Source organism: Dipodomys spectabilis, unplaced genomic scaffold, assembly GCF_019054845.1.
Source record: "Dipodomys spectabilis isolate Male_0828 unplaced genomic scaffold, ASM1905484v1 ptg000340l, whole genome shotgun sequence".
Lineage (NCBI taxonomy): Eukaryota > Metazoa > Chordata > Mammalia > Rodentia > Heteromyidae > Dipodomys > Dipodomys spectabilis.
The window spans coordinates 612,209-627,329 of record NW_024871017.1 but is presented as its reverse complement, the minus strand read 5'-3'; the positions used below and the strand labels follow the sequence as shown (position 1 = coordinate 627,329).

At 40.0% G+C, this 15,121-nt stretch overlaps 1 protein-coding gene and 1 non-coding gene across 8 annotated transcripts in view; both read left to right on the top strand.

Moving 5' to 3' along the window:
- The window catches only part of Hltf (helicase like transcription factor), a 35,438-nt gene extending 21,023 nt beyond the window's left edge, over nucleotides 1-14,415 (top strand). For 4 of the 7 annotated variants that reach the window (XM_042665637.1, XM_042665634.1, XM_042665635.1 and 1 more), the window contains exons 18-26: nucleotides 168-347; nucleotides 3,776-3,900; nucleotides 4,778-4,968; nucleotides 6,249-6,374; nucleotides 7,793-7,905; nucleotides 8,463-8,643; nucleotides 9,966-10,046; nucleotides 12,365-12,536; nucleotides 13,359-14,415. In XM_042665637.1, coding sequence (XP_042521571.1) covers nucleotides 168-347; nucleotides 3,776-3,900; nucleotides 4,778-4,968; nucleotides 6,249-6,374; nucleotides 7,793-7,905; nucleotides 8,463-8,643; nucleotides 9,966-10,046; nucleotides 12,365-12,517 — 1,150 coding nt within the window. In that variant the 3' untranslated portion in view covers nucleotides 12,518-12,536; nucleotides 13,359-14,415. The remainder of the gene's footprint in view (nucleotides 1-167; nucleotides 348-3,775; nucleotides 3,901-4,777; nucleotides 4,969-6,248; nucleotides 6,375-7,792; nucleotides 7,906-8,462; nucleotides 8,644-9,965; nucleotides 10,047-12,364; nucleotides 12,537-13,358) is intronic. The other 3 variants (XM_042665639.1, XM_042665638.1, XM_042665636.1) reach the window with 1 other exon arrangement.
- On the top strand, nucleotides 11,815-11,919 carry LOC122095230. Its single transcript, XR_006145073.1, has one exon. It is a non-coding gene; the product is annotated as a U6 spliceosomal RNA (small nuclear RNA).
- Nucleotides 14,416-15,121: the final 706 nt, after the last annotated feature.

The window sequence follows — 15,121 nt, the reverse complement described above, 5'->3', positions numbered from 1 at the left end:
ATAATTTGTTATTCTAGAATATTTCTGTGATTATTAGTCTGGATAAAAGCCAAATAATGGACTTTTAAAAAAACTTTACTGATGTTACAAAACAATAATTTTTTCTATTCTTATCTGATCAACTTATATAGAAATATAAAGTTACATAATTGTTTTATTTTGAATAGGCGTTTACAGTCCCTAATTAAAAATATCACACTTAGAAGAACAAAGACAAGCAAAATTAAAGGAAAGCCTGTTTTGGAACTCCCAGAACGTAAAGTATTTATTCAGCATATCACACTTTCAGATGAAGAGAGACAGATTTATCAGTCTGTGAAAAATGAAGGCAAAGCTACGATTGGAAGGTATGGAGAAAGTGTTAAAAATTTAACTTTTTTGTTTCCCATTAGCTAAATTGTATTTTTAGGTACATTAGCAATAAATATTCGAGTATATTGAAAGATAAATATCTTCTGTGGTTTACAATTCACCAGGTAAGTAATTCTGTAAGTCTGGAAGAAATGTGAAGTTTACATAAAATCCGAAGACCTTGCTCACTTCCGCTTCTGACTTTGTGTCATGGGGCTAGCTGAAAACCATCGAGAAGACTGTATGTGTGGAGAACACCTCCATTTGTTAGAAAGTAGAACTGTGAAGTGCTACAGCTGAGGGGAGTGTGCAGGCGTAAGAACAGAGCTGCCTCGAGGCGTGAAAAGTGTAGGGTTGAGAAGCCCACACGAGGAATGGCCAGTGGAGACTCAAAAGGGCTGTTGTAGTGCAGGAATGGGTGCATTTAGAGAAATTGGTGGCAAAGAGAGAACAAGAGGGGGTGAGATAGGTAAGAGGGGTTAGGACTTGGAGGAGGTAATTCCAGTGTAATCCAAAGCATAGTGAGTGTGAATGTCCCTAGAGCGTGCGCGCGCGCGCGAGAGAGAGAGAGAGAGAGAGGCAGCCAAGGGGAAAGAGCAGAACTGCAAAAATGGGGAGTCTTCAAAACGGAAAAATGAGAGGTGAGGAAAGAACGGTCCAGCAGATTTCGAAGTTCCATGTTACAGTGGTAGTTGAATTTAAGTACCTAATGCAGGGCAGGAATATACACATAGCAGAAGAAAACTGCCTGCCATCAAGGAGTTTATCTTTTAAAAGGGAGAAAAAGGCAGTTACAAAACTATTACATTTTATGGAAAAAAGCAGAGAGCAGGGATAAGAGCATGCCAAAGTTCTCTTAATAGGGTATGCAGGGAGGACCTCATTGAGCGTGATGATGTAAGTGGGGCTGAGGAGCAGTTCAGGTGAGGGAACAGCAACTGAAACCTGAGAGCTTGCCTGTGAGCTTGATGGATGCCGTGAACTTGATCACTCACCGAGCAGGAGCGGAGGCAATCCTGATGGCAGAGCTGCTGGGGTGGGTGACGATGGTACAGTCGTGGTGGCACATTTCAAGGACTTTGGCTTTACCTTTGTTTTTGTTTTTTTGGGTCCGGTCGTGGGGCCTGAACTCTGGGCCTGGGCGCTGTCCCTCAGCTCTTCAGCTCAAGGCTAGCACTCTACCACTTGAGCCACAGCGCCACTTCCGGCTTTTTTCTTTTTGCTTATGTGGTGCTGAGGAATCGAACCCAGGGCCTTCAGCATGCAAAGGCAAGCGCTCTACCACTGAGCCACCTTCCCAGCCCTGGCTTTACCTTTGATGAGGTAAACCTTGAAGGTTTTGAACCAGTGGGGTGGCATAATTTGATTTGTGTTTTAAGAGAATCATTGGCTAGGCCAGGTGCCGGTGGCTCACGCCTATAATCCCAGCTACTCAGGAGGCTGAGGATCACAGTTCAAAGCCAGTCCGGGCAGGAAAGTCCGTGAGACTCTTATCTCCCATAAACAACTAGAAAACCAGAAGTGGCGCTGTGGCTCAAGCGGTAGAGCGCTCGCCTTGAGCTGAAGAGCTGAGGGACAGCGCCCAAGCCCAGAGTTCAAGCCCCTCAACCAACAACAACAAAAAAATCATTGGCTGTTATATTCAGACTGTGTGCACGAGCACGTGCGTACATACACACATGCCAGTGTGTGTGCTCGGACTCAAGGCTTTGGCTTTTTCTTGCTCAAGGCTGGTGCTCTACCATTTGAGCCATAGCTCTAGGTTCAGATGTTTGGTGGTTAATTGGAAGTAAGAGGTTCATGGATTTTTCTACCCTGACTAGCTTTAAATAGCAACCTTCATATCTCAGCCTCTTGAGTAGCTAGGATTATATGTGTGAGCCATAAGACCCAGCTTTAGATACTTTTTTATTTTATTTTATTTTTTTCATTTTAGTACTAGGGATTAAACCCAAGGCATTATATTGATAGGCAAGTGCTTTGCCACTGATTACATCCCAGCCCTTAACAGTTCTAGTAAATTAATAGAATTACTACCTATGTTTCATAGAATAAGAACGTGAGGTGTGGTGCCATCAGGTGACTTCTAATGTGGTATTTAAGCCAGTAATTGGATTTTGAACTTGAATGTTTACCCTCTATTTTGTTGCTTATTTGTTGCTTATTATGAATATTCAGAAATGTTTGTTGCCTCTGTTACTGATAAGAGTTGAGGATTCATTTGTAATAATAACATTAGCTGTTCTAAATGTGTTAGCTTTTTTAATATAATAGTCTTGTCAGATAATTGCTTTACCATGTAATGGTTACAACTTGTGGAAGCTCAAGAAAGCACATTTAGCTGCCTTTCCAAGGTTACATGGTTAAAATTGGCAGAATAAAATTTTTGTTCTCAACCATTAGATTACCTTTCTTTCTGTCACTTTAATTCTTCAAGTTGCCCAGATCCATAATGCTCGCACCACTCATTCCCTCCATCAGACTCTATACCGACATTGTACCATTATATTTTGTACTGAATATTTGTGTGGAGAAGCTTGATTCTCTCTCAAGTCCAGCCATTTGCCCAGGACCTCTTTGTTGGCTCTTCCTGGAGCACATGGCACCATTTATGACTCTGGATTCCAGCCTTTATTTCCCTTTCTTGAAAAGTATACTTTTAATTTTGGTTCTACGTGTGTGTGTGTGTGTGTGTGTGTGTGTGTGTGTGTGTGTATTAGAGGTCTTTTGTCACTTTTCTTAGGTATAGTTCTTTTTGCATTCCTCTGTATGGCTGCTTAGTTTTGGTTTCCTAGTGCTGTTCTCTGGTTTTAGCAGTGCCTGGTCTTTTTGTACTGCTTCCATGGCTTTCCTGTGGTTTCTGTGCTGAATTTACTCAATATTGGAATCTCTTGAGTTCTTTCTGGATTAGCTGTTCGTTAGATGCATATGAAAATCATAGTTGTGTTCCAGAGCCAGCAGGGAACGCCAGTTTACTTACGGTGTAGGATATTCTGTGAGTTCTTATAGCCTGTGTTGCTGTTGATAGAGCAGCAGCAGAAGAATTACAGGGCCTTAATATGAAGCACTGTGCCCACAGCCTTGTTCCCAAAGCCACGCTGCACCCAGGCTTCCTCCCTCAGCTTCCCTCCCCTGCCCAGGGGTGCAGGTCACCAGGTGTGTGCCCACTTTGCACGTGGCATGTGCTGCTTATTCCCTTTAGTATGTGCTATCTGTTGTGAAGAACTGAGATCTGGAAATGGTTTGAGATCTACAGTAGTAGAGGGTGTTACGATCATACCTCCGTCTCATTCACTATGCTTTATTGTTACAGATAGGAGTTTCCTTAAAAGATAAGAGTTGCTAGGTTTTTCCTTCTTGTTTTGGAATGGTTTCCAGCAGAGTGGTCTGGAAGCTTTCATAATACTTGACCATTTATTTCTAGGTATTTCAACGAAGGGACCGTCTTGGCGCACTATGCGGATGTCCTGGGTCTTTTGCTCAGACTGCGGCAGATTTGCTGTCACACTCACCTTCTTACAAATGCTGGGTCTGCTAGTGGCCCCTCAGGTAAGGAGACGAGACATTTCTTTATGCCATCTGAATCTGATTGTTTTGTTTTGTCAGATGGACTTTTTTTTCAGGAAAGGACTCAATTTGGGACTATACCCAAGAGTTTTTTCCTTGTTGGTATGGAGTTGGTTTAGGGGTTTCTACTCGTTTAGGCAGCCACTCCACCTACCACGGCATCAGCCTTGGCATGTGCTCCACCTGTTTTAGGCTTGGCCAGGCGCTCCCCCCGCAGTCCATTGGGATAGTCTCTTGGACTTTTCCACTGGGGCTGGCCTCGAATCCTCCCAATTGCAGCCTCCCACATGGCTAGGATGACAGGAGTGTGCCACTGCGTGGGAAAGCTTAGAGAAGAGGGGTTCTCCTGCTCTCTTCTGCTCAGTTGGCTTCTGACTTCCATCCTCTTGTTCTCAGCCTTATGAGAAGTTTGGATTTGGATTATAGGCACGAGCCACTGTACCTGGCATCCCAAGTCTCTTTTTAGCCACTAAGGCAGCCTTGAAGTCTTTTCAGAATCTCCAGGGATAGATCCCGTACATGAAAAGTCAGATTGCATCCACCTTTCATTCTGTTACAATATGAGCAGACATTAATAATGCCTTTGCGTGAAAGCGGCTGTTATGTGAATAGGCTTTTATTCTGTCATGTGAATTTTTCTTTTTTTAAGTAGTTTTACAAAGGGGTTTCAATGCAACATTTCAGGTTGTGAGTATAATGCATCTTGATCAATGGCACCCTTTAACTCACTCTCGATGCCAGAAAAAGTGAGACTTCTTATGTTGGCAAGCAAAACATTCCCATATATATATATATATATATATGGTAGGTGAACTTGTGTAGCCATGTTATAAATCTTGCTCTGAAATTAATTTTTCAGCCTTTTCTCTAGGGAACGATACACCTGAAGAATTGAGAAAGAAGTTAATAAGGAAGATGAAATTAATTCTGAGCTCAGGTTCAGATGAAGAATGTGCAATTTGCTTGGATTCCTTAACAGTTCCTGTGATAACACACTGTGCACACGTGTTCTGTAAGCCTTGTATTTGCCAAGTCATTCAGAATGAGCAGGTTGGTGTCTGGCTCAGTACAGATCCAGTTTCACGGAGTGGCAAACCTCTAGTGGAAAGGAAAAACTCAAGTTCGTGATAGCACAAGGAATTTTGCACTTGAATTTAATACTGCATCTTTTATGGTTTATTATTTCACTGTTGCAGTAGGTAATGCATTTTTCGTAACATAACAGAAATGGGCATCTTTTGTAGGCACTGTATTTTACGGTTGGTTAATCCTAGTTCTACTAACCTCAGGTTGTTGCTGTTAGTAAGTATATCAATAATGTGAGACAGGAGTGGTTGCAGTGTCCTACTCAGTGTATTTTTAAAAAAATAAATTAATCTTAATAATAAATACTAATTCAGTCCAACATGTCTAAAATAAGTGGGTATTAACATGATACATGCTTTTTCTTTTTAAACTAAATCTTCAAATTCTGATGGATTGTAATTCTGTCATCTTGAAAGTGAAGTATGGCTTAGCCACACGTGGTATGTCCTGTTGCATTGGATAAAGTAGGTCTAGATCTTGCGTATGGTAAATTTTCAAGTAAACAATAATTTATAAGCAGTCTGAGCTAGTGTTGTTTTTTTTTTTTTTTAACATTTTAAACATAATATAGAAAAATAATGTAGAACAAACTACATTTGTTCAGCTTGATTGTGAAATTCTTACACTACTATCACTGTGATCTTTTTGTACTTCTTCCCAAAAGGTCATCCCACTGTACTGAGATTCTGATGTTTTACTTTTTTTGTGATGGTATTGGATACTTATTTAAATAAGATACAATTTTATTTTACTGGAAGTCTTAGGACAAGTGACTACATCTTGTAACTATTCTTAGTAAACTAGATCATGCTTTTAATGGATTTAATAGGATTTAGCCAATATGGATAGCTTGATAAGCTGTTACAAGCTTTATAAATGATTAGCTTCATAAACCATTAAAACATTTTATTTGGTTTTTCTTCTGAAAAACAGTTGTACATAGCTTGCTATGTTTCCACTTAGGTTCAAGAAATTACTACTTTTGACTTCTTAGTGGCAGTGACAGAATACGTAGTATTTCAGGCTGTCAAGCTAGTCAAGGGTGTGTACTTTGCTTCCTCTATACACATGCCTTTACTACATTGGAGCACTGAGAGTCCCAACATACAGGTCCATCTGAATGTAATAGAACACCTTAGTAAAATGATAGCCATGTGGCGTAGATAATAAATACTTTGAAAGATACGGGGGCCATTTATATTTTGATCCTGAAAACTGTGGCTCATATTTTGTTCCTTCTTCAGCCGCATGCAAAGTGCCCATTATGCAGACATGACATACATGGGGACAGTCTCTTAGAATGCCCTCCTGAAGAACTGGCATGCGACAGTGAGAGGAAGTCCAGCACGGAATGGACATCTAGTTCTAAGGTAAAGTGCTCACCTGCAGATACTGGAGTACACACCATGTGACAAAATAGTACTTAGCACTGAGTTTTCATTTATTTCAGGTAATGAGTTAGAAAGGAAAGAGAAGTGGGTTCATTACTATAGTAGTCTTTCAGTCTTAGGTTTTTAATTTATCATTAAAAACCTAAGGAGTCTTTAATTTTTGCCTGTAGGGAAGGGACATGTCTGAAACTTCAGAAATTGGGCTCACATTAGTGGACAGTATATGAATGTGACAGCATTATACTAAGTCCCGTTAAGATGCACAAGAAGTGTATACCAATGAGTTAAGATGCACAAGAAGTGTATACCAATGAGTTAAGGTGCACAAGAAGTGTATACCAATGAGTTAAGGTGCACAAGAAGTGTATACCAATGAGTTAAGATGCACAAGAAGTGTATACCAATGAGTTAAGGTGCACAAGAAGTGTATACCAATGAGTTAAGGTGCACAAGAAGTGTATACCAATGAGTTAAGGTGCACAAGAAGTGTATACCAATGAGTTAAGGTGCACAAGAAGTGTATACCAATGAGTTAAGGTGCACAAGAAGTGTATACCAATGAGTTAAGGTGCACAAGAAGTGTATACCAATGAGTTAAGGTGCACAAGAAGTGTATACCAATGAGTTAAGGTGCACAAGAAGTGTATACCAATGAGTTAAGGTGCACAAGAAGTGTATACCAATGAGTTAAGGTGCACAAGAAGTGTATACCAATGAGTTAAGGTGCACAAGAAGTGTATACCAATGAGTTAAGGTGCACAAGAAGTGTATACCAATGAGTTAAGGTGCACAAGAAGTGTATACCAATGAGTTAAGGTGCACAAGAAGTGTATACCAATGAGTTAAGGTGCACAAGAAGTGTATACCAATGAGTTAAGGTGCACAAGAAGTGTATACCAATGAGTTAAGGTGCACAAGAAGTGTATACCAATGAGTTAAGGTGCACAAGAAGTGTATACCAATGAGTTAAGGTGCACAAGAAGTGTATACCAATGAGTTAAGATGCACAAGAAGTGTATACCAATGAGTTAAGATGCACAAGAAGTGTATACCAATGAGTTAAGATGCACAAGAAGTGTATACCAATGAGTTAAGATGCACAAGAAGTGTATACCAATGAGTTAAGATGCACAAGAAGTGTATACCAATGAGTTAAGATGCACAAGAAGTGTATACCAATGAGTTAAGATGCACAAGAAGTATATACCAATGAGTTAAGATGCACAAGAAGTATATACCAATGAATTAAGATGCACAAGAAGTATATACCAATGAATTAAGATGCACAAGAAGTATATATCAATGAATTTTTTTAGGTATTAGAAATTTTAGAGATAATTGCCAGTTGAAACAGAATCTAATGGGCATCTCAATTTTTTTTTTTTTTTTTTTTACAGATTAATGCTCTAATGCATGCTTTGATTGAGTTAAGAACAAAGAATCCCAACATTAAAAGTTTGGTTGTTTCTCAGTTTACTACATTCCTGTCTTTAATAGAAACACCATTAAAGTAAGTTACAGTTTTTTTCTACTTGACTTTATATGTGTATGTTATTTTGATAGCAAAAAAAGACCTAATATTTTAGTAGTTCTAGTTATATCACCTATCTAAAGAATGATATTCAGAGTTACCATAGCATATTTCCTGGTAACAAGATTTAAAATATTGGGTCCTGAATTAATTAGAAAAAAACTGACTGCAATACTTGAAAAGTTAGTATATGTTCAGTAAAACATTCGTGAAAATTATTGAAGTTCCAGATGAATGCAGGGATCAAATTAAGATTTGTTACTGTTTAACTTCTCTTTTTTAAAGGTGTAGTAAGGACTGGGAAAGTGGCTCAGTGGTAGAGTGCTTGCCTTACATGCATGAGGCCCTGGGTTCGATTCCTCAGCACCACATAAGCAGAAAAAGCCAGAAGTGGCGCTGTGGCTCAAGTGGTAGAGCACTAGCCTTGAGCTGAAGAGCTGAGGGACATCGCCCAGGCCCAGAGTTCAGGCCCAGACTGGGAAAAAATAAAATAAAATAAAGTTGTAGTAAATGTTACTTGTCTCTTTCACCGTTAGAGCCTCAGGATTTGTGTTTACACGTTTGGATGGTTCCATGGCCCAAAAGAAAAGAGTTGAATCAATTCAGTGTTTTCAAAACACAGAAGAAGGCTCTCCAACTGTAATGCTGCTGTCCTTAAAAGCGGGTGGAGTTGGTTTGAATCTTTGTGCAGCTTCTCGAGTGTTTTTAATGGATCCAGTGAGTAGTTTTTTATTATTCCTTCAAAAAATCTTAATCTGCATGTTGCATATATATATATTAGTTGAAATTCTTACAATATCCTTGAGGAGAGGACGTGGTGCTGTGGCTCAAGCCGGTAGAGTGCTTGCCTTGAACTGAATAGCACAAGGACAGAGCCCAAGCCCAGAGTTCAAGCCCCACGACTGACCAAAAAAAAAAAAAGTAAACCAGAGAAAACATTATTATACCTATTTTAGCGGAGGAAACTGAAATATAATACAAAAAAACTAGTCTGATTCTCTGTGTGTGTGTGTGTGTATGTGTGTTTGTCTGTCTGTCTGTTTCTGTCTGTCTGCTGGTACAGGGGCTTGAATTCATGTCTTTGCCCTTTGCTAGGCTTTCTTGGTCATGGCTGGCATTCTACCTCTTGAGCCATGCTTCTAATCTGGTATTTTGCTTGCTAATTGGTAATGGGATCTTGCAGATTTTTCTGCTTAGGCTGGCTTTGCACCTCATCTCCAGGTCTCAGACTCCTGAGTAGCCAGGATTACAGGTGTGAGCCGCTGTGCCTGGCGTATTGTTTTAATGTGCTGGTAAGCTGTGCTTGTTGCTTCTCTCCTGAGTATGGAGCAAATGAGTGTCGGGTGGAACACTGATACATTGGGAGTCAGGCAGTGAATAAAGCGGCTAATATCCGGGTGCTGGTTGTCTGAGCTCTAGTGTGCCTCAGAAGTAGGTTGAATGCATCTTTAAGCCCCTATCCCCATAAGAAAGTAGGGGTATTTGGATGGACTCAAGTCCTGAATATTGTAAACATGCTTCATAGGAGATTTTGGTGCTGATGGTCCAGGTTCAGAATTTGACAAATAAATAAACATGAACGGAATGTTCTCAGCAACCTTTAAGCAGTCATTATGACTGTACAATACTGATTTTAGAAGGGGTCCAGAATTACGTGAGCAATACTCAAGACCTTGTCATCTGAAGCTGTATCTGCAGGGATCCAGGCTTTTTTGAGTCTACGATGGGGTTTGGACTGTCCGAATCCAAATTAACTTTTAATTTCTGGTTTGAGCTGGGTTCACTATGTAGTGGAGCAGCTGTGCCATTTCTGTTGCATTAGGGGTGCTGAACAGTGAAGTCTCTTGTTGTAAGCATCATGGCTGAGCCTCCCAACCAGGGCTGAGGGAAAGGGCACAGGAGGCAGCCTGCCTGTCACCCGGCCTGGAGGGAGGGCTTGTGTCGCCCCAGTGTCTGAGGAGAAGTGGATGGTGCCGAGGTAAGTGTGGGTGCCGTGCCAGCCTTACGGAGCACTGACAAGCCCCTCATGCTCTCCTTAGGCCTGGAACCCTGCTGCGGAAGACCAGTGCTTTGACAGATGCCACAGGCTGGGCCAGAAGCAAGAGGTCATCATCACAAAAGTGAGTGTTGACACCAAGTGGGCCTGTCTGCAAGCAGTGCCTGCACACCTTGTGATGAGTGCAGGAGAGTCAGAGAAGATGCGAGGTTTCCTTTCCCTTCTCCCTGCATAGTTGAAAATAGGCTGCTCAGGGTCTTTTCTCTGTAGACACACACATTCCTATGCTTGCATCTCCACTTACACAGGTGGATTTAAAGATAAGTGGGAGTATAGAAAGATGTAAAGTGAAAGTATATAAAGGTAAGTGGGGTTATTTATTATTTTACAACATTTTCACTAAACAAATGTTGCTCACTGTTAATATGTAGATTCACATATTTTTGTGGTAAAATATTCATTAGACAGTACATGGTTTTAACTATTCTTTCCAGTGTACTCTTCACTCACAGTAACTACACTCACACCACTACACAGCTGTTCTGTTGTTGCATCCTGCGGAAACTGTTTCACTTAAGTAACAACTCTCTTCACATCACTCTGCTCTGTCTCAGGTGGACCCCTCTACACGCCCATTCTTCTTGGCACCTATATATGTTTTACATTATAATTCATTTCACCATTCCAGCATTTGCTAGCAAAGAGACTTGCACAGTGAGCATTCCTATACATACGTCTTTGTGGATATACACAGGTATTTCTTCAGGAAAGATTGAAAAAACTAGAAATCTGGATTTAGAGTTTTTGTTAGATAATTGTCAAGTTGCTTTCAAAATAATCTTTTTGGAGGTTTAGCTTAAGGGCAGAGTGTCCCCCTCGTATGCCAGGGTCCTAGGTTTGAGCCGCAGCACTATTCTAAAGAAAACTGCAAGTAAACGTATTAAACCAAGCCCAGACCAAGTAGGCTAGTTAACTTTCACTCACCTAGTACCATGAGCAGAGGTCATACCTGTTCATACTTGGTTTGTTAGTTATTTATGTACATCTTGCTGGTTTTCTGTTGGAGTACAAACACACTTTTATGCTGTAATGTGCTTTATATATTGGTTACTTTCAAATAATATGTATGTTCAAAATAGTTTATCCTAGACTCAAAAACTTAAAAATTTTTAAATTTCTAATCTGTCACATATCTTTAAACTTAAAACATATATATAAGTATATATATAGAGAGAGAGAGAATGTGTGTGTGTTTGCAAGTAGTGGGGCTTGAACTCAGGGTCTCATGCTATTACTTAGGTTTTTCTGCCCAAGGGTGGTGCTCTACCTACTTGAACTACACCTTCACTTCTGGTTTTTTCCTAGTTAATGGGAGATGTGTCTTGGATTGGTCTTCCTGGTCTGACTTTGAAACTAAATCCTCACATCTTAGCCACATCCCAGTGTTAGAATTTTTTTTTAAATAAGGTATTTTTAAAAATCAGATTTAAACACTGAATTTTATCAAACGTTTCATACACATCTCTTGAGGTCATATTATGAGTCGTTCTATCCCCACCCCTACCCACCCATTTATTGTTATAGTGTCCTGGATAAAAAACTCATTACTTGATTTCTGGAAATTCATTTGTAATTTTGTAAAAGCCGGGTGCTGGTGGCTCACGCCTGTAATCCTAGCTACTCAGGAGGCTGAGATCTGAGGATCTCGGTTCAAAGCCAGCCCGGGCAGGAGAGTCCTTGAGACTCTTATCTCCAATGAACCACTTGAAAACCGGAAGTGGCGCTGTGGCTCAAGCTGTAGAGGGCTCGCCTTGAGCTGAAGAGTGCAGGAACAGCACCCAGGCCCAGAGTTCAAGCCCCAGGACTGGGGAAAGAAAAAAAGACACTTTTTTGTTCACTTCGGCAGCACATATACTAAAACTGGAACGATACAGAGAAGATTAGCATGGCCCCTGCGCAAGGATGACACGCAAACTCGTGAAGCGTTCCATATTTAAAAAAAGAAAAAAGAAAAAAAGACACTTTTATAGCGTGTGTGTGCTGTCCTTCCTGGGTGATGGGCTCTCAGAGTAACTTAGGAGTATGAGTACCTTCCTTTTCTGCACACAGAAATCCTAGTGGGGTGTAGAAGAAGGCAAAGGCGGGTGCAGCACAAACATGTTCTGATATTCTCACTGGACACAGAAAAATGGCTAACAGGTTTTCTTACAAGTTACTCCAGTGTCTGCCAGCATTGCATTGTCAATAGGCTTTGAAGTTTATTTTTTTGTTTTTAATAGATATTGTTGCTAGCATATTTGCTTTGATGCTTCTCAGTAATAGTTCATGCAGTGTCCTTTGTAGGGCTTTTAAAAAATGCTACAGATTTCAAATGCTGTTACCTTAAGTATCTTAAGTACTTAACTGCCTTCTCTTTTCTTCTTCCCTTTTTTCTTTGGAAAGTTCATTGTGAAGGATTCTGTTGAAGAAAATATGCTGAAAATACAAAACACAAAACGAGAACTTGCAGCTGGAGCTTTTGGGACAAAGAAAACAAATGCTAACGAAACGAAACAAGCTAAAATTAACGAAATCAGAACTTTAATTGATTTATAATTTGTGGGATTTTTGTAAGGTCAGTTTGATCAGATACATAAGTTTTGGAAGTAAAAATAGATTTAGGAGATCTAGAGAGTTAAGTTTTCTAAAAGGGGCATATTGCTTCACTTTAGTAAATAGGTATTTCTGACATGTAATCTATATATAAACCTATTTTTAATGACACTTCAAATAGCAATAAGTTCTGTTCTATACTATGGCCTAAAACAATTTTTGAGGAAAAAAGATTACATTTGTTATTCCGCTTTTCATAGTAACTGCTGAGTATTTTCATATATCTTCCAAGTACTCGGCTTTTTCATATTTCCAATAAGGCTGACGCTTTTATACTCTTGACCAATAAAGATTTGTTTTCTGTGTTGGACATGTTTGGTTCTTCACCAGAGCCTGATTTGTGATGTGCTGGCTCACAGTCCATGTAAATCCAAACACATGCAGACCGCCAGAGACACTGAATTCACTGGGCTTTCAAAAGCCTAATTTGCATTCCAAAACCAAACCTTAACTGACAGACCAAAGTCCAGGCTAGCAATGTTTTTGCACTTTTTAAAAAATAGCTTCATTGATAGTTTACGTGTGGTATGCAGTATTACGTTTATGAAAAACGAGGGACTGTGTTACAGCTCTGCTGGCTCCATTTAGTCAGGAAGTTTTATAGTCACTGCATAACCGTAATTGACATTCACAGAGTGTAAACACAGTCTGGGGTGAGAGGGGACCAGTTTTCCCCATCTTTATTTGAATGTTTAAGTTATGGAGTTTAGATAGAGATTTCTATGAGTTAGATGCTTTATTTGTGCAGCTTTTTTGGAAGTAACTGTACATTCTTATAATTCAGAAGACTACTGTTTGTGCAAGGCGGGATGTCTGGACGGAAGTTGAGCTGGATGCCCTCCCCAAGTCCTTTCACCTCCTAAAGACCTCTGAATGGAAACATTGCTTTGTGTGTTTAGAGCCAATTTAATTTGGAACTTCAGTAACTCATCCTCACCATTTTCTTACTTTGTTGTTGTTGTTGTTGTTAATAAGCAAACAGTATTTGCCACAGAATTCAAGATGACTCTGAGTCATTATTAAAACAATTAGAAATTTAGCAATCAAGTTAGGTAATCAGTGGTTTCTTGAGGGGACATTTTTTTAAAGCGCAGAAACTAAGTACTATAATAAGAGATGCTTTCTAGCTTGATGACACCGACTTCAGCACACCTTCAATGTTACTTCCAGCGGTAGAGACAGGTAAGAGATTGGAGGCACACAGGTGGGTCTCCCACGGTGGGTCCTGCCCGAGCCCTGCTGCCCACGAGCGTGGTGGGCAGTCCAGCAACCCTCAGGTGCTTTCCCCAGAGGCAGAGGGGCCTTCTGGTTGTTAAGTCAAGACCAAGACCTTTCTGCAGGGTGAGGAGTCTAGCTTGGGATGGTCTAGCATGAGAAGCCCCCGGGAAGTTCTTTCCCTTGTAGGTCCAGCATTGCACAAAAACTCAGATCAGTTTCATTGGAGTGCCATGTGTGTTCTCTGGATACTGGTACTCCAGTGAGATTAAGGATAAACAGGCGTTAAGGAAAACCCCCCACAATCTACTCTGCTTGGTTACAAAGGTCATCCCATTGACACCAGTGTGTTTTTAAACACATTCATAAGTTTGACAAGTCATCTAAATTTACCTTTTGTTTTTGTACAGTTAAGTGCTGTTAAATAGAAATTTCAGTTTATCTTAAAATATATAAACCACTGGAATGAAAACTTCACTTTATGCTATGCTGTTAATTGTTTTATTGCATAGAATAATAGCTTTAGAAATACATTGGAAACATTGTAATCTCAATTGTGGTTCAAACTGAATTTTGTGGTTTAAACTGGATTTTGTTTTAAAGTCAATAAAAACTTCAAAAAATTACAAGTTTCTTTGGAGCCATAATTATTTTTTCTTCTTTTTTTGGGGGGGGGGGGTCCGGTCATGGGGCCTGAACTCTGGGCCTGGGCGCTGTCCTTAAGCTCTTCAGCTCAAGGCTAGCGCTCTACCACTTGAGCCACAGCACTACTTCCGGCTTTTTTCTTTTTGCTTATGTAGTGCTGAGGAATCGAACCCAGGGCCTCATGCATGCAAGGCAAGCGCTCTACCACTGAGCCACCTTCCCAGCCCCTGGAGCCATAATTTAATGTCTATTTTCTGTTTAAACACAGTAAAAGAATCTCTCATTAAATCCCATTTCTTTGAAGTTGTTTATATTATATAATTTTTAACTGGAGCACACAAAAAGTACTGTGAGAATAATTTGCTCAGTCAACTTTTATTTTTATCAGTTTAACAGATTGAAATTCTTGTTCAAAAATTATTGTATGTATTTAGTCTAAAATTCTATGAATAAAACACTGGTTTCAGTTAATTTACTCACGTGTAAGAAAAAAAGAGGGCAATGCTCTGTACAAATAACATGCTTACGGCACTGTTGAGAGCACAGCTGTGGGCCCGGCCATGCTCACACTTGAGCGTCCTTTCATTCACAGCACTTACCACATTCTCTTCTGTAGCATCTGGGCAAGATTCATTGAACATGTGAGGACAGACTTAATGTTTGGCTCCTAATAAATAACCTTTTTAT